At 31.9% G+C, this 19975-nt stretch overlaps 1 protein-coding gene and 1 long non-coding RNA gene across 2 annotated transcripts; both read right to left on the bottom strand.

Moving 5' to 3' along the window:
• Nucleotides 1-1028: 1028 nt before the first annotated feature.
• On the bottom strand, nt 1029-2577 carry LOC144569855 (uncharacterized). The gene is made up of 3 exons (XR_013516165.1): nt 2284-2577; nt 1432-2169; nt 1029-1155 (listed from the first exon to the last, which is right to left on the bottom strand). It is a non-coding gene; the product is annotated as an uncharacterized LOC144569855 (long non-coding RNA).
• Nucleotides 2578-6039: 3462 nt separating this feature from the next.
• Nucleotides 6040-7145, bottom strand: LOC144569864 (uncharacterized protein PHLOEM PROTEIN 2-LIKE A4-like). Its single transcript, XM_078320337.1, has 3 exons — nt 6968-7145; nt 6740-6858; nt 6040-6608 (listed from the first exon to the last, which is right to left on the bottom strand). The coding sequence occupies exons 1-3, from the start codon at nt 7019-7021 to the stop codon at nt 6227-6229; spliced, it is 555 nt and encodes a 184-aa protein (XP_078176463.1). The 5' UTR covers nt 7022-7145; the 3' UTR covers nt 6040-6226.
• Between the last annotated feature and the right edge of the window lie 12830 nt (nt 7146-19975).

Below are 19975 nucleotides of genomic sequence, written 5' to 3'. Positions count from 1 at the left end.
CAAAAAGACAGCAAATGACAGTACATGTGCTTGACTGCTTGTACACATAATCATAAGATTTGCGAATTAAATTCGAATTAAATCTGAATAATTCGTTTATTTGGTGATGTCGAATCGAACGATGAATTATTCGGTTGACCGAACTTTGACTCAATTAAACCCGAATAATTAGCGAATTTTACGATTTTTTCTGGATTTTATAAATTTTCGCGAATTTTTCCTGAATTTTTTCTAGAACATTTTTTTTGTTTGCTCTCTTGCAGGACTGATATCTCTGATCCGGATAATTCCGAATCATTCCCGAATTATACCCGAATTATTCCTGAATCACAAATTTTTGACATCACTAAACTCAACTCGAATAATTCATTTGTAACTATGCTTGTACGTAGTTCTGGAGTGTGACAGCAAATGACATAAAAATATTATTGTAGTAATAATTTGATTAGTACTAAGCGCCAAAAAAAAAGTGTTATTTATTTGGTGCATCAATCTCGACCACATCAAATAAACTTCGAAATTTTATTTATTTTGGTGAACAAGTAACATCTCGAACAAGATTAGCAATTAAAATTTTCTAATTTCTAATTTGAAATATTAACAAAAAAAAACTGTTGTTGTAATATGCCAAAACATAACTTTTTCTTCATACTCATATTACATGAAATATGTACTAGCAAAATGTATTTTGATAACCTTTCAATAAATGAAGGCGTTTCCAAATTGTCTAGCATCCGCACGAGTTCATCCGTTCATTTTATGCGTATCCAAACCAAAGTTATATATATACGATTTTGTTTACATATATCCACATAAAATTTTTCTAGAGAGATTAAATATTGTTTTTCCTCATGCGGCAGTCTTTATTTTTGCATGCACCTCTCGCAAAAAGTTCGATTCCATGTAACTATTCAGCCACCCTGTTTTATTCCTTGCGTCTGCGACTCTCCTTTATATCCTTATAAAAAGGAGACAACTATGTCATAACCTTTCATAACCATCGGTCATAAAATTTATTCTCTTCTTGCATTAATAGTTCTATATTTCAATCAATCGAGAAACTTTTCTACTCTATTTCTTAGTAATTAAAAAAAATGTCATATCCTCATCACAAAGGGTCAGAAATTCCTGACAAAGCTCAACATATTCAGGTAACTATGAATAGTATAATCAGCCGCAATTTAATATTATTCCTTCTTTTTATTTTTCTTTTCCTTTTGTTAGATTTTAATGAATGAATGAGTTTCAAGATAAAGAATGTAAAAATACTACAGGCTAACTATTTATTTGTTTGTACAATATTAGGATAATTGTTTAAAGAAATACTCATGTCAAATATATTGTTAGAACAAACTATTATGAACTCTTTCAAAACAATTGTGATATATGCAATTGTTTTCTTAATCCCCATGTTTAATCTTTTACACTGACAGGAGAAAGATAATAAGGTCACACTCAAGCCTCGAGCTCTTGACATCATTTGGGGAAACGACGCACGCTACTGGCGCTTATTATCTGGGTAAATTAATTATTTCATTTCTATTTTAAAACAAAACTAAGAACAAAATCAGTCCCATTCCACAATGTCATTATATTTCTGAAGTTATATTTAAACCAATACGCTGTTCGGTATTGAGATTAATAATAAAGATATCTGAAATTAATTTAATTACAGAGGCACAGCTGAGCTGGTACAGGTGTGTTGGCTAGAGGTTAACGGATCATACAATCTGAAATCATTGAAACCAAACACAGACTACGCATTACAGTTTAAACTGAAACTGAATCCAGATGCATTTGGGTGGAATGAGAACCCAATTTACATCATGACGAAGATTGGCAAAAATGGGAGGCCAACTTGGACGAGTGTAAATCTCAGCCAGAATAGTTACGGAGTAACTTTCTTGGCACCGCAAGATCCAAAAGCCTTGAAATTCAGCTTCCAAAACCGGGATGAGGAACTAAAATTTGGACTTTACGAGGTGTGGAGCGGAAGGTGGAAGGGAGGACTGGTAATAGAGGAAGTCGTCATTACCGTTTGTCCCTGAAAAAACTGGGGTGTTTTGCGTAAATCTGGCCTTCAATTTTGAAGTATAAGCTTATAATGACCTTCATAAAATAGTAAAAAGAATAAATGTTTTACACGGTTTTTTTTTTGGGGTTGTTTTTCTGATTGCTGTAATATAATGTTTGTTCTTATAAACGATCATTGGTTGATGTTTTTATGATTGCTGTAATGTTTGTTCTTATAAACAATCGTTAATTGGTTGATGTTTTTATAACTGCTGTAATTAATGTTTGTTCTTATAAATGATCATTGGTTGATTTTTTACAATGTATAACATTTTTTTTCAGTATGCCAAATTTTGGTTAGAAGAATAATTTTTAAACCAGTTTCACCATAAATTCATCTTTAGAGTACTACATCTATTTTACATGCTGATGTGCAGTTAACTCTGGTTTTATAAAGATTTGATGCAAGAGGATTTTTGGTTGGTATGTTGGAATTGTTGACATTAAACTTAGGCATAGGGATAGAGTTATTTGCTGTGTTCTGCTTTTTTTTTTTTTAACTCAAAGAGTATAAACTGCCTATACTATTATACTAAAACTTTTTGCAAACTTATGCTTTCGAAAAGTCTCGGATAATTTTTTCGGAAAAAGTTCTTTAGTTTAACTCTCTAAAATAAAATTTTATATTAAATAGATGCATTTTATATTATATAAATAGTGTGTTCAGCCGTCACAGACTACTTCAACCTGATAGATTGATGTCTTCTGCTCAGAAACAACATTCTGTAAACAGGGGCGGACGCAGGATTTTTGTCAGAGCGGAGCAATAATCGGATGCAAATAGCTTATCGGGTACAATTCAACATAACAAAAAAAATACCAATCAATATAATAAAAATCCTAAATTACTTGAAAAAAAATCAACAATTTAACATTTATAGGAAATTTGAAATCAACATTTTGGTTCAACTTGACAGCCTCTGCCTTTGAATTCAAAACAAATAAAAAAAATAAAAACATTTTGGTTCAACTAATTGTCGTTATTTGGAATCAGTGCCTATTTGGGCTCCGCTAATTTGTTTCGCTCAGAGTTTATATGGGCTCCGTTCCGTCTATTAAAATTCCAGAATGGGCTACAGGGAGGCAATTTGAATTCCAGGGAGGGGCAGAGGTCCGAAAAGCAGATTTTTAGCACTACTTTTGAAAATCCAGCAGAGGGCAGTTGACCCCCCTGTGCTACAGTAGATCCACCCCTGTCTGTAAACGCCTATATATACAGCCAGCTACTATATAAAACTGAAAGAAGTGAGAATATTGGAGGAATGTAAAGGCATGAACTTTACATCTAAATTACTAGTGGATTTATACATTCAAAGAATAAAAAATCATTTTAAAACGAAGATATTATACTATTCGAAAATGACCAAAAGAATTTCAACCTCTTCCATATTCATTTTTTTCTAGCAAGCTGGACAATATTCCATTCAGAAGAGCACATCAAGTGAGGGCCATAGCAGGTGTTAATAAGATTATTATGTCTAAATTAATATTTCATAAAAAGAGTTTTAAGTTTTCAAGTATTTTAACCATCAGTCCATCACACATTATTTGTTATATCATATATATTATGAGGAGGGATCAAGTTACAACAACTTTTGAGTTACAACAAGTTATCACAACTATTTTTTACATTTTCAAAGTCCAAATCGTCGATCCAAACCGTTAGATATGATCTCTACAATAAAATGTGCTTGGCGACCAAATTTTACATTTTTGAAATTTTTTTACTATTTATTAAAATGGGTATAAAAACTAGTAAAATTCAGACCATTGAATTTTGTACTCATCTTAATAAACAGTAAAAAAATTTCAAAAAATATAAAATTTGATATGGAAGCACATTTTATTGTGGAGATCATGTTGAATGGTTTGGATCGACAATTTGGACTCTGAAAATGTAAAAAATGGTTGTGGTAACTTGTTGTAACTCAAAAATTGTTGTAACTTGATCCCTCCTCATATATTATATATCAATGCATACCTTTTTTTTTTTATTAAAGGGTCTGGTACACACTTTTCATTTTTTACTTAAAAGAAACAAATTTAATGTGCCTTAGTAAGATTTAATGCAACTTTTAAAGCAATGTAACATTTTTGTCTTCCTTCATATTAATTATGCAGTGCAAAAAAAAAAAATTAGTAGGCACATCGACTAAATCTAGTAATTTAATTTACTAGTAGCGGTAGTATAAAATTTTGACATTAAGCAGAATTGACAAACGGAACAAGCCGCCAACAGAAACATTTATCCTGAAACTATTCGTGGAATCGTGGTGCAAGCAATATGCCGGAGAAGAAACAAGACAAAAGGAATCTCAGACTTAACATATGCATTAAATGGAAAGAACAATTTGTGGGCGGCATTTCATACATCCCTAAAAAAATATGATATAATATTAGATTTCGGAAAGACATTTTGCATTAACAGTGTGCTTCGACTGTATGCCGAAATTTTTATTATACCGTTAATAATAACAATTTCTGAGAAATTTCATTTTGACCACATCCATAGTTTGCAGCGCAGTTTGAAACTGCAGACAGAAATTAAGTGTCCGCAGTTTTCTGACACATTCTTCTTCCTTTTTTCCAATTGAAACCCCATTGGTGTCCGCCCATTCAATTGAATCTCTACACACGAATAGAAAATTTGGTAAGCCTTTATGTGTCAGCACATTTTTGTCTGTCTTTTTTAATCAAACTACTAAATTGTGAGGTAAAACTTATATAATTATATTATGTCTCATTTGATTAAACAATGGGGTGATATCTCCAAAAAAAAAAAAAGAAGCAAAGAGTGTAACTGCAGTTTGAAATCGCGGACACTCAATTTCTATCCGCAGTTTCAAAATGCGGACGTGGTAAAAATAGAATTTCTCAAAAATCATAGTTATTTGCTTTAATTTTTTTTAAGATGGTATAAATAAAAATTTCGGGACTGTATGTTATTCTCAATATTTCTACAATATGTACTGATGCTGATATTTTGTTACAGGAGGTGCTTATGTCCCAAGGGGAGGGATGTTTTCCATTAGCCAGTTAAATGGGGTTTTACTACAAGAATGGACTGAGATTATGCAATTAAGAAGGAGCATATCTTGCATAAACCAAAAGGATGAAATTATGTGGAGATGGGTCTCACAAGGGAAACTTTCAGTTAAACCCCTGTATAAATTTTTGAATTTCTGTTCTTGAAATGCATGACAGAAGTGGTATTGCATTTAATGATATGCCCAAACGTGCACTTACAGTGTTCATCATACAAATCAGAGAGTATATCACATGCTCTGCTTTTCTCACTCACCTGGTAAAGAAAAGAACAACACGACACGACACGACACTGACTGATCAGTTTTATGCAAAGAGGGAGAAATCAATTTTACTGATCACACAATTCATATTGCGGAGAGGGAGGTGTTCAAGAGTTTTCAGGGGTATAGAAAAGAACAACACGACACTGACTGAAGAGATCAGTACACAATGGAACTACATGTCAGCAGCTATTTGAACGGCTTTACCTCCAATTTATTTCTTTTGTTAACCTTAGGATAGCTTCACTTGATTTCTGGTTTTTGCTTGTTTCATTCTGATTTTTTCTTTACTCTTCTTCCTTGTTACTTTTACTCATTTACCAGACTCAACTGTTTTGAGTCACTTTTCTTTGTTTTCATGTGGTTACAAAACTTTTGTGACTTAATATAATCAAATGGGGTCAAGAACTCCATTTTTCCTCACCAAAAAAAAAAATGGAAAGAACAAGATTAAAAATTATTCACGGACAAACTTCCTTCCAAACATAAATCAAAGTTTGCCGTTAGCATTTCTCTTTATCTTCTTCAAATTAAAAATAAAAAGGCGTACATCTCTGTTGAGATGAGCAAATAGTTCCCAAGTAAAGACTCGTAGAGAAAGTATAGTAAAACAAGCAGTACTAAAAAACATAACTATATTAACAGTAAAAGCCAATCAGACGGTTTAAATTCATGGGACAGTTTAAATTTATTAAGTTTTATATCGCTTGCACGAATCTTAAGATAGATCGGACAGTTTAGGGTCCAAACCCATGGGATAAAACCCAATTTCATTAATTATTCATGCAGAACAAGCAGACTTTCTTTTATTGAGATGAGACCTCTTAAGCTGAACTATTAATTAATTAATTAATTACGGGTTGAATTTTGACACCTTCAAACACCATACCACCTTTCCACCACTGTGTATCCACCTCCAACATACCAAACTGTAAGTACCCTGCCATGTCAGGCTTTATCTCCACGCATCCACCACTCAGCTCGTGCCATTTGTCGTACTCCTCTCTGTATGGTTTTAGCGAGATACTCTTCCTTTGCTTGCTTGTGTTCGACATGCCGGTCTCAAAAGAGATCGGTGCCTGGCCCCACCCAAATGAATCAGCCTTGAACTTGATCACGTAAATTATTTCATACCTTGTTGGTTGAGAGAGTTTGAAATTGGCTAAGTCTAGCAACCCCCTTACTTCAATCCAGTTCACCTGAACTAACTCTGCACCAACTCTGAAGCTACAAATTAAAATATGGTAATGAAGTGGGGATTACTTGTTCGTATAATATAGTTCCCACTAGGAACTATTTTTGTAACTATGGATAAATTTAATAAAAAAATTGCAAGCATAGAGTTTCAATTTGAGTACCATGATTCAGATACAGGAAGATCAACCCATTGCCAGAACCTGGGATCATTGCCCCAAATTATGTTCATTGCCTTGGCTGATATGTGTATTGTACCATCACTGCTCTTCACCCATTTCTCCTGCACATTTGCACAAACACCTCCTTCAATTATGTTATGTTTTAGCTCCCAAAGTTGAAAGAACTATTACATAATCAATCCATTTTTGGGAAACTAAATAATAATTTACATGATCAGAATCAGCTCTCCAGTGCGAATGGTCTCCATGCCCTTGGTGGTTCATCTCTCTGTGTGTGCGTTTGTAACTTTGTATCGGTGTTGTAATAATAGTAGGTGCAGAGGTGCTCAAAGATCAATTACTGTGATATAAATATTAGATTCTTTGCTTGGTTCCTACATAGAACTTTACACATGGCATCCTGATCATATCAAACTTTTTATCAGTATAAAGATATCCATTCGTTTCATGAGAAAAGGACCCGATGCAGTCTTAATCTTGAGCTAATGTCAAAGAATCTTAAAAAGAGACCGACCAGTGTTATAGTTCCTTCTTTTCCTTCTTTTTCTAAATTGAGAATGATTCCCTTCCAATTGTACGGAATTCTTTTTATCATATTTATCGCAACAGTAACCGTCGACAGAAAAAGATTTGATATTTGTCATTATCTTCTTTTGGACAAAATTGGAAAATTTTCATTTTATAAGGCTGTCTTTTCTAGATGCAACGGTTAAAAGATCCGCAAGTAACCAAGTAGTTGCGTAACTATCCAATTTTAATAAAGATAAAAAGAAAGGCCAACCTAATTGGATCGTCTGGTCTAAAATAAACGGCCCTGCCTAGGACCGATTTTTTTATTAAAAGAAAAAAAAAAAAAAAATAATTATAATAATCTCCCCACCCCTGTCCCCCCATTTATCTCCGCACTATCTCTCTCCAAATTAACTTCCTTAACTATCTTTTATCCCTCAACTAATTCCGCTAAGAATTTTCATTTATCCCCGCATTAATTATACTGCCCTTTTATTAACAATCCTCGCATTAATTATACTGTCATCTAATAACAATTCCCGCATTAATTATACTTTCCTTTAATAACAATTCCCGCTAACAATTATTTATCTGTTTATTGATGTTCAAGAAAGTATTTATCATTGTTCTGACAAGTATTTATCCTTATATCTGAGAAATATTTATCACTGTCCCTGACATATTAATATCTTGATTTGATTAAACATTACTTATTGACAAGTTTAAGAACAAAGTTCAAGAAAGTATTTATCATTGTTCTGACAAGTATTACCATTATATCTGAGAAGTATTTATCATTGTGACAAACGTTTTACTGTAAGTTGCAATTATGTTTGAGACGTATTTATTCATGTAACATAAATTATTTATCCATGTAACATAAAGTATTTATCATTATGCCTGAGAAATATTTTACTGTAAGTTGCAATTATGTCTGAGAAATATTTATCCATGTAACATAAAATATTTATCATTATGTCTGAAAAATATTTATTATTGATGTTTTACTGAAAGTTGCAATTATGTATGAGAAATTTTTATCCATGTAACATAAAATATTTATCCATATAGCATAAAGTATTTATCATTATGTCTGAGAAATATTTATCATTGGGTGACGGGATTGTTTATTTAATGGTCCCTAGTTGTGCGGGGACAATCCAAAAAAAAAAAAGAAATTTTTTGCGGGGATAACTGATAAGTATTTATGAGGGGATTGTTTATTTAATGGTCCCCAGTTGTGCGGGGACAATTCAAAAAAAAAAATTGTGCGGGGACAATTAATGGATTGATTTGTTCAGTCATAAATAGAGATCATTGCATAGGGATTAATACTTTGCAAATTCAGGATAAATATTTTGATGCTTCAAGTTAAATACTAACAGTTTCTGCAGAGTATTAATGATTGAGCAGTTCCCCCATGACTTTTTTGGCAGTTAGTGCGGGGTTTTTTGCGGGGTTGAGACTGCGGAGATTGTTATCAGGATCCAAAAAAATATTAATAAAATGATACAAATCTTTAAAATTTAAAAATATAAAAAAACTGTTATTGTTTATAACATCCAGCAGACTTTATAATTCAAAGTTCATAATGTCCAGTAATACCCAGTGTTTTAAAATGCGGCCGCATGGGCCGCATATGCGTATGCGGTCGGCAGCCGCGCTCAGAACGGCCATGCAGTCATCCCATGCGGTTTTGAGCATGCGGTCCGAATATGCGGCCATGCAGTCCTCCCATGCGGATCAGCAGCCACCGTTGGATCAACAATTTTCAAAGTGGCTTAATAAATAGTAAAAAAATTCAGAAAAATGTAAAATTTGGTCTCCAAGCACATATTAATATGGAGAACAAGATGAACGGTTCGGATCGACGTTTTGGATTTTGAAATTTTAAATTTGGACCGTATGCATACGAATGCACATTAGTCACACACACACTCTCTCTTTCTATATATATACGTGAATTTTTATTTTAAAATCCGCATATATAAATCCGCATAAAAATCCGCATATGCGTCCGCATACCGCATATGCGGTATGCAGTGGCCTTCCGCATGCATGAACAAAATCGCATTTTAAAACACTGGTAATACCTGAGCATTATGTACTTTGAACAATGAATGTAAGTTCTTACCAAGTTAAAATCAGATATGGTACTTAATTTTGAATATGGGGAGTGCTATACTGAGGGCTTTGTTTCTGATTTTGAGAGCTAATTGACTTTTTTTCTTCTAAATACCGATTTTACCCTTTCAATTTCTCTCACTCATTCAATGAAAAACCTAATAAGGAAATAATTTTAAAGGAAAATTTCTTTTCTCCTGTGAGAAACAAATCTGTATCCTCCCAGTATCTGAGAAGTTTACTTTTTTCTGTTTTTCATTTTTCTGACAAATCCATATAGCCTTTCATTTTTCATTTTTCTTTTTATTCTCTCATTTTTGTGTTTTTTTCTCTTCCTCTATCTCACAAGATGTATACTGTTGATAAGGCCATGTATCAAAGTCTCATAAAAAGCTCTCCTAAAAGCCCAGTTAAGCAAAAGCCCGGAAAGGACACATCCGGCCTCTCCTGGCCCCGGAAAGCAGGCCTGCCGACCAAATTCATAAAATGCTCAAAAATCGGAACCGACTAAAGACCAATCCGGCATGTCTACCAAACTTATAAAAGGCCTAAAAATTAGGAACCGACAAGAAAGCCTATAAATATCCCCGAGGTTCCTTGAGGACGGGGACCCGAAAAAAATAGGGAATACACATACGTAAAGGATAGAGTAAACATACCCATAAGATCTAGATCGGTTAGAAGGAAGAAACACAGTAACTCCTGATATACCACGTGAGGACTAAGCTCCCCGCTTAGGACTCGCCAATCTCATTTATGCCTTAAACTCGCCAATCTCATTTACGCCTTCAACTGTCAAATTGTATTTTATTTCCAAATTAACGTGTTCTTTTTGTAATCTAATAATGTGTTAATTTTATTTATGTTGGCTTAAACTCTTGTAATTTTATACTTATGATGACAAATTAATAAAATTTAAACAAAATCTCAACCATCGTTCTCCCTGGTGACCTGTTAGTACATATATACGAATCAAATTAACATTTAAGCAAAAAAATTAGTTTTGTATATAAACGAAGATTCCAACTAAGTATATACTAAGATGAAGTTATTATTTGGTGAGGCCAAGTACGGATCTGAAATTTTTCAATACATATATATTCCGATTTTTTATTTATATCCAAAAAAATATATAAATTTAAAAAACTAACCAAACCGCTTGTTTATTTCCAAAACTACCCAAACCGGAAAAAAAATTTCCGGAATTTTTTTTCCGGAAATTGGATCCTAAATCCGGAATAATTTTTTCCGGATTTAGGATTTCTTTTTTTTTTTTTAGGAAATTTTTTTTTTCGGATTTTTTTTTCATTTTTCAGTTTTTATTTATAATTTATTTATTTTTTGTATTGAAGTATTACAAATATTTAATATATTTTTAAAAAAATAGATGGAATACTATATAATTTGATTTATTCGAAAGACTGCTACAAATAATCCGGATCAACATTTTTCATGCCGGATTTTTTATGGCCGTAAGAAAAATTAATATAATATAATATATGTATATGTATATGTATAGGTATATATAATATAATATATGTATAGGTATAGGTATATATAATGAGTTAGGCTGGGGTGCTATGGATAGCATAGTGGCCTCTATGCTACGGCTCAATATTCGAGTTTTCAAAATTCAAACGGTCGATCCGAACCGTTCATCTTATTCTCCATATTAATATCTGCTTGGAGACCAAATTTTATAATTTTCTGAATTTTTTTACTATTTATTAAGCCACTTTGAAAATCGCTAATCCAACGGTTTTACTGTTTTGTGCAGCCACCGTTGGATCAATAATTTTGTAAAATACTTAATAAATAGTAAAAAAATTCATAAAAATGTAAAATTTGGTCTCCAAGCAGATATTAATATGAAGAATAAGATGAACGGTTCGGATCGACCGTTTGGATTTTGAAAACTCGAATATTGAGCCGTAGCATAGAGGCCACTATGCTATCCATAGCACCCCAGCCTAACTCATATATAATAATGGGAAAATTTTCTCCATGCCACCTCAAAACTTGAAAAATACTAGATTGCCACTCCAAAACTTAAAATTACTTATTTGCCACCCTAAAATCATCAAAATTATCAAAATGCCTCATTTATACATCTAATATACATAATTGATTAAATTTATTCTGAAAAGTGTTGTATAAAAAACGTATTTGCATATTTCCTATTTTGCCCTTCAATTCATCTGATAAAATTTGAAATGGAGAACTCTAGTTCCCTCAGATCTGACCCCTTCGCCTCCTTCGCCTTCGCTACGCCTCTCTTTAACCATCCCGTCTCCTCCTGCTCCTCTCATCCACCCCTCTCTTCCTTGCCCTCGGTGCTTGAAATCGAGACAGATTCTCCTCCGTCGCAGCTTGAAATTGAGACAGAAGTTGCAATCTCCACTGATCCACCTCCGTCGATCTACTTCCTTCTCCATCGCTCTCCAGGTAAATACCTCCGTCGCTCTCCACTGTCTCCTTTTAATAATGTCTTTCAATCTGGTACCTGTGGAAAAACACTAAGAAGTTGTACACTATCCTACTTGATAACTGGTACCACATCCCGGTACCTAGGTCAAAAGAGCTTCAAATGCCACAACTACTGTTCAATCGTGAATTCATCTCAATTAATTTTGCAAGCATTGCCCTAATTGCTTTTTAGATAGTGCCTCTTATATCTCTAAATTGCCATTTTCCATATAAGGCGAAGGAGGCACTTCCTCAATTTTCTTAAATTGTCAACTTAGTAGTATGTAAGAACAAATATTCAAATGCCAAGTTCTTAGATGCAGGTACAAATACACTCAGATTGTTGAATAATACTGATTGTTGCTCCATAACTATGATTATATTGAGGCTGTAATTTTGTGCTTTCTTTTCGCAGATTCGTGCTGCATTTAGAACTGATGAGATCAGGAGAACACCTCCAACTCCACAAGATGAGATGCGTGCAGGGATGAACTATCTCCACAAGACAATATGGAAGGGATTGTGCCACCAGTGATTGTGAATTGGTCAGGCGTACCAGTGATTGTGCCATCAACCAAGGACTTGTACCAGTGGCCGTACCAATAGTCTAGAACTCATACCGGTACACTGAGTCGTACCTGCCGCGACTCTTATAAATAAATTAAGTTTTTAAGCTTCTGTTTCTGTTTTTGTTTGTTTGTTTTTTGTTCTCTGTTGTTTAATTTTAGGATTTTCATGCCTTTTTGTCTTTAGCTCAACTGTTTGAGCTTTTTCATTCTTTTACCGTTACAAAACTCTTGTAATCTTTTACCATTATCAATGGAATTAAATGTGGACTTGACTCACATTTTTTCTCAAAAAAATTTGAATATTATGGCTTGATTATGTATGTCAATGCTTGATTGTTCAACTTATTTTTATGTTTTAGCTTATTTTTTTATCAAATAATTCTCTTTGATAAGTTTTAAAGGATGAAATATAAGATCTCTTATTGGAACATAATTTAACACACAATGTCAAGAGGTGCATAATAATATACCAGTATAAGAGATTGAAATCCTCGGCGCATACAAAAAAGATTTGCCATACAGTGATGTGCCAGTTCTGGAAAAGAAGAGTATTTCTTATTTCATAGCATTTGTAAACCGTCATTTTAACCAAGATTTATTATGCTTGAGAAGTTGAATATGCGGGTCTGGGTCCGGACCGACGGAGCTCCTCGCCTTGGGTTGGGTCTGGGTCCGGGGCGTGCAGGGTGGAGAGCGACGAGATCGGTGGATCGGCGGGGTGAGCGGATCTGAAGAGGCGCTAGGCGTGCTTGTTGTTTTCTGTAACTAGCGAGTGAGAGAGAGAGAGAGACTCCGATGGAAACAGAAGAGAAGAGAAGAGAAGAGAAGAGAGAATGAAAGGGAGAAAGGTGCTAGGGATTACGGGAGGAAGACAGGGAAGGGGACTGGAGTTCTCCATTTCAAATTTTATCAGATGAATTGAAGGGCAAAATAGGAAATATGAAAATACGTTTTTTATACAACACTTTTCAGAATAAATTTAATTAATTATGTATATTAGATGTATAAATGGGGCATTTTGATAATTTTGTTGATTTTAGGGTGGCAAATAAGTAATTTTAGGTTTTGGGGTGGCAATTTGGTATTTTTCAAGTTTTGAGGTGGCATGGAGGAAATTTTCCCTATAATATAATATATGTATATGTATATATAATATAATATATGTATATGTATATGTATATGTATATATAATATAATATATGTATATGTATATATAATATATTATATGTATATATATGTATATATAATATTATATATGTATATATATGTATATATGTTAAAATGTGCTTGCATATCAAATTTTATATTTTTTTTGAATTTTTTTACTATTTATTAAGTATTTAACAAAATCGCTATATTCAGACCATTGAATTTTTGTACCCATCTTAATAAATAGTAAAAAAATTTAGAAAAATGTAAAATTTGATCTGCAAGCACATTTTAAAATTTTTACTATTTTTTAAGATGGGTAGAAAATTACTGTTTTTTGAACGGTTCGGGTAGGATAAAAATTTTAGTATAAATTTTTTAACATATATATTATATTATGAGGAGGGTTCCAATGCCTCATTTTTTTATACCTCATCATACATCATATTTTATATCTGTATTTTCTTCATATTCAAAGTCTAAATTGTCGATCCGAACCGTTCAACATGATATCCATACTAAAATATGATTAGGGATGAAATTTTATATTTTTTGGAATTTTTTTGCTATTTTTTAAGATGGGTAGAAAATCACTGTTTTTTACTATTCAAAAACAGTGATTTTGTACATATCTTAAAAATAGCAAAAAAAATCCAAAAAATATTAAATTTCATCTCCATGCATATTTTAGTATAAATATTTTATTGAACGGTTCGGATCGACAATTTGGACTTTGAAAACGAAAATATAAAATATGAGTTATGATGAGGTATGAAAAAAATGAGGCATTGGAACCCTCCTCTTATATTATATATATATATATATATATATATATACATATATTATATTATATATACATATATTATGAGATGGGCTATGGTGCATTGCAATGCATAGGCTATGGTGTGCATTGGACCATAAATCACTGATTCAAAGTCCAAATGACCGATCCAAACCGTTCATCTTGTTCTCCATATTAATATGTGCTTGGAGACCAAATTTTATATTTTTTGGAATTTTGTTACTATTTATTAAGCCACTTTGAAAATCGCTGATCCAACGGTGACTGTTTGGAACAGTAAAATCAGAAGCCACCGTTGGATCAGCGATTTTCAAAGTGGCTTAATAAATAGTAAAAAAATTCCAAAAAATATAAAATTTGGTCTCCAAGCACATATTAATATGGAGAACAAGATGAACAGTTTGGATCGGTCATTTGGACTTTGAATCGGTGATTTATGGTCCAATGCACACCATGGCCTATGCATTGCAATGCATCATAGCCCATCTCCATATATTATAATATATATACATATACATATATAATATTATATACACATATATTATAATATATATACATATACATATACATATACATATATTATATTATATTATATTATTTTTTCTTACAGCCGTAAAAAATCCGGCATGAAAAATGTTGATCTGGATTATTTGTAGCAGTCTTTCGAATAAATCAAATTATATAGTATTCCATCTATTTTTTTAAAAATATATTAAATATTTGTAATACTTCAATACAAAAAAAAAATTATAAATAAAAACTGAAAAATTAAAAAAAAAATCCGAAAAAAAAAATTTCCTAAAAAAAAAAATTTCGGAAAAAAAAATTTCGGAAAAAATTATTCCGGATTTAGGAAAAAAAAAATCATAAATCCGGAAAAAATTATTCCGGATTTAGGATCCAATTTCTGGAAATTGGTATTGAAACCGAAAAAAAAATTTCCGGTTTGGGTAGTTTTGGAAATAAACAGGCGGTTTGGTTAGTTTTTTAAATTTATATATTTTTTTTGATATAAATAAAAAAATCAGTATATATTCTAAGATAAAGTTTGGATATTCAATTAATTCAATACGTTCATTGTCAGTTTCTCAGCAAGATATATAAGAAAACATTCTTTGGATGTCAAATATAAAAATAATCAAACCAAGATACAAAACATTCCTAACTATGCCAAATGGGAGATACAGATTTGTTTCAGGAATTTTCCTTTAAAGTTATTTCCTTATTAGATTTTTAATTAAATGAGTGAGAGAAATTGAAAGGGTAAAATTGGCATTTAAGAAAAAAAATGTCAGTTAGCTCTCAAAATCACAAACGAAGCCCTCAGTATAGCAGTCCCCTCTGAATATAGAGTCGCTAACCAAATAAACATCATATTTAAAAAAAATTCTATATAATATAAAATATTCACTATTTAATTTGATAAAAAAAACACAGTAAAATAACTACCAATAATAAAATAACACGTTTATCAAAATAAAAAAATAACATATTTATATTCATATTATTATTTTTTATAACTTTAGATTTATGAAAAAACATATGATCTTACCTCTTTATGTCCTTTAAATTTTTTGTATTATCACAGAAGAGGCTGATACACATAAAATACAAGTTTCAATTCAATTTCTATATACTTAATTAATAAAAAAATTTGAAAATATTGGAGGTGGCTTAGCCCCCCCTGAACTACCTACCTTCTGCCCCGGGTTGAAACAAGCAATTTTTTTGAAAATTGCTGGAAATTATGGACTTCAACGTCCTGAGTTATTTTTTTTTTGTTAATTAGTGATTTCGGAGAAGAATTAGTCAGAGGTTATGAACCATAACAGTTTTTTTATATTTCAAAATTTCACAGATTCATATCCTTTTTGTTGATACTTTTTTTTCCTATAAATAAAAAAAGGACGCTGATAACAATCCCCGCAGCCTCCACCCCGCATTTATCCCCGCAGATACTGCCAAAAAAAATATGGGGGGACCGCTCAATCATTAATGAGCGTTTAAAAAATTACGGGTATTTAACTTGAAGCATCAAAGTGTTTACCTTAAATTTGTCAGGTATTAAACCCTCTGCAATGTCTCTATTTATGAAAGAATAAATCAATCCATTAATTGTCCCCGCACAAATTTTTTTTTTTTTTGAATCGTCCTCGCACAACTGGGGACCATTAAACATGGGGGGACCGCTCAATCATTAATGAGTGTTTAAAAAACTGTGGGTATTTAACTTGAAGCATCAAAGTATTTAACTTGAATTTGTCAGGTATTAAACCCTATGCAATGATATCTATTTATGAAAGAATAAATCAATCCATTAATTGTCCCCGCACAAAATTTCTTTTTTTTTTGAATCGTCCCCGCACAACTGGAGACCATTAAATAAACAATCCGCTCATCCAATGATAAATACTCTGAGACATAATGATAAATATTTTATGTTACATGGGTAAATACTTGACATTATATGGATAAATACTTTATGTTACATAGATAAATACTTCTCAGGCATACGCGCAACTTTCAGTAAAACATCAATGATAAATACTCTCAGACATAATGATAAATACTCTATGTTATATGGATAAATACTCTATGTTATAAGAGTAAATACTTCTCAAAAATAATGATAAATACTTTTTTGAACATCAATTAACAGATAAACATTTATTAACGGGAATTGTTATTAGATAACAATATAATTAATGCGGAGATTGTTTTTAAAGGAATAATTAATGCGAGAATTGTTATTAGAGGAAGACATAATTAATGCGGGGATTGGTATTAAATGACAGTCTAATTTAATGCGGGGATAAAATGAAACTTTTAACAAAATTAGTGGGAGAATATATGACAGTTAAGGAAGAGAGAATACGAGAAAAATGAGGGGATGTGAGTAGGAGGTTTCATATAATTATTCATAAAAAAATCGGTGCCTAGGGCTAGGACCATCGAATTAGAGTTGAACTGTATTTGTTTACTACATATGAAAACAAAACTAAGCCCAAAATGTAAAAAGACAGAGAGCAGTTGGAAACGTAGCTTCCAGTCCACCAAACTAGACCAGAAGCCCATCTCTGAAAACCACCGCTTTCAAATCCCAAGTCAAGAAATGACCTCCTATGCTGAAAGGCTGAAATAACGGGTCTTATACTCTAAACACCTGAATGCTAAACATCTCCGAAATACCAACCCAAATGAAACATAGATGTGATGAAATTATACACGCACACAAAAAAAAAGGTGAGGCTACGGTACTTTGTAAAGTGCAGATTGTTATATGCTATGGATGGATATCTCCGTTTTCAAAGTCTAAATAGTTAATTCAAATTATTTAGCATAATCTCCATATGAATATATAGTTTGAAACTAAATTTTATATTTTTTAAAACTTTTATTATTAAAAAGTAGGTTGAATCACTACTTTTAGATGGTTCAAAATCTTTAGCTCGGGTGATTTTCTACCTATCTAAAAAGATTCTATGTGCAGATTATCTCCGTTTGTAAAGTCTAAATAGTTAATTTAAATCATTTAGCATAATCTCTATATGAATATATACTTTGAAACTAAATTTTATATTTTTTTAGAACTTTTACTATTAAAAGTAGGTTTAACACTACTTTCGGATGGTTCAAAATCTTTAGCTCGGGTGATTTTCTACCTATCTAAAAAAATTCTATAAAATTTAAAATTTAGTCTTCAAACACATTTTTATATGAAGATCATTTTGAATAGTTCAGATCAGTTTGAACATTTTAAATGGATTCATAGTACAGACTGTTCCGCGCTTTTCAAAATTTTTACCTCGAGTGATTTTCTACCTATCTAAAAAAAATTCTATAAAATGTAAAATTTAGTCTTCAGCATTTTTATATGAAGAACATTTTAAATGGTTCATGAACATTTTAACCAAGATGAATTCATAGTACAAACCGTTCCGCGTTTTTCAAATACCGTAGCCTCACTCCCAAAAAGAAACCTATCATCTAGCATAAACCGCATATAACATCATCAATGATGAATTAATACAGCAATTAACCCAGTAAAGCATTGGTCGATATTCACATTACGTTATCAAAATTCTCTAAGGTAAATGTTAAAATAAAACAACAGAGATAGAGAATAAGTTTTTCTTAACATGAGTAGAGAATAAGTTTTTCTTAACATGAGATCAAAATCAAAATTCTCAAATAATCTCTCATAGTTTGACTGAATTTCGAACTTTACGTCTCACAAATAGGAAGTGTGATCAGTATATTACATTCGTATTAGATCATGTCCTCGAGAGTGTGTTTTGTGGAACTGCGTCAGTCAAATCCATTGCAAAATAATAAATGAATCATTGTTCATTTTATTTAAAGACATTCAGTTAGATACAAATTGCTCAGAAGAAACTTGCTTTGCAAAGCAATGCTAACAATAATTAATGTGGGTACTTGCTTTTCAGAAGCCCATAATTAAGTGCATGCACTCGATTTGGTAATTTATTACGTACTCATGAAACGAGGTCAAAGAAGGCAAATTGATCAAACTAATTGCATGTCGGTTCTTAGTGTCTCTATGTGGTTCGGTGGAGCAGTTAGAGATGCATGTGACCCAGTCATGTACGCCGTTTGCATTACAGTAATCAATTTATTATTTCCTTTTTCAGGTTTCTGATGTCCCAAGTTACCTTTTTGGTCACCTTCTTCACATTGCCAAAAAATCAACAATTAAGAAATTAAAAAAACGAACCATCGTAAGAAACTAAGAAAGTAATGGGAAGTTTCATTTTTAATGTGTTGAACTTGTTGGCCACCAGCTACTAACTACTGATGATTAATTAATTAATAAAAAGTTAGATATATAGTTATGTCTGCATTTTTGTTTGTGTTGGAGTGCATATATTCAAAATTCATATTCGGATTAGGGATGAGTTAAAATATTTTGGCCATTATTTTATGTCAAAAAAAGTTAGTAAAGAAAATAACCACAATAATGTCACATAAATGTTAAACTGAAGATTTGATCAATCCATGACCAAAAGATTAAATCATTTTAGACGGCATAAACCCTTTTAATGTCACCATCGATAAAATTGAATTATTAATTTATACCGATGAATGAACAATTAATTTTTAAATTACACTAAAATTAATATACAACTTAATTATACAAACTATATAATACATATATTTTTTTTAATAATCGTTTTATCCATCATCGCGTTTGTGAAAATGTATATATGTCCGTCATTTATCGTGAAAATGTAAAATTGTTCTTCTAATATAATTTATTATTATACTAATATTTCTCTCCGATTCAACCATCTCAAACCGCCAAATAAGACGTCTGACGAATTTATTTTTCTCGAAGCATTATAGAAGGTGTCAAGTGTGGATTCGTGGTGTTGTAATTGTAAACGTGTCATCTGAGTTTATTATTTTATTGTAAAATAATGTTTATTTAAAGAGCGTTGAAGATAGAACATTTCCGCGCCTAAGCAATCCATAATTTCGCTTACACGCGTACCGTATACGTGTTCATGCATATAAAAACAATAATACGTGTATACACACGTACTTATCGTTTTGCAAATATTAGCCTATAAATTAGGA

Source organism: Carex rostrata, chromosome 18 (genome assembly GCF_964058835.1).
Source record: "Carex rostrata chromosome 18, lpCarRost1.2, whole genome shotgun sequence".
Lineage (NCBI taxonomy): Eukaryota > Viridiplantae > Streptophyta > Magnoliopsida > Poales > Cyperaceae > Carex > Carex rostrata.
This window is presented reverse-complemented; position numbering and strand designations above follow the sequence as displayed.

Coding starts and splice junctions, on each gene's coding strand:
- LOC144569864 (XM_078320337.1), bottom strand. CDS start 7,021: ATGAACCACCAAGGGCATGGAGACCATTCGCACTGGAGAGCTGATTCT. Junction 6,859..6,967: donor GGAGAGCTGATTCTGATCAT/GTAAATTATTAT, acceptor GCAAATGTGCAG/GAGAAATGGGTGAAGAGCAG. Junction 6,609..6,739: donor CTTCCTGTATCTGAATCATG/GTACTCAAATTG, acceptor TTTAATTTGTAG/CTTCAGAGTTGGTGCAGAGT.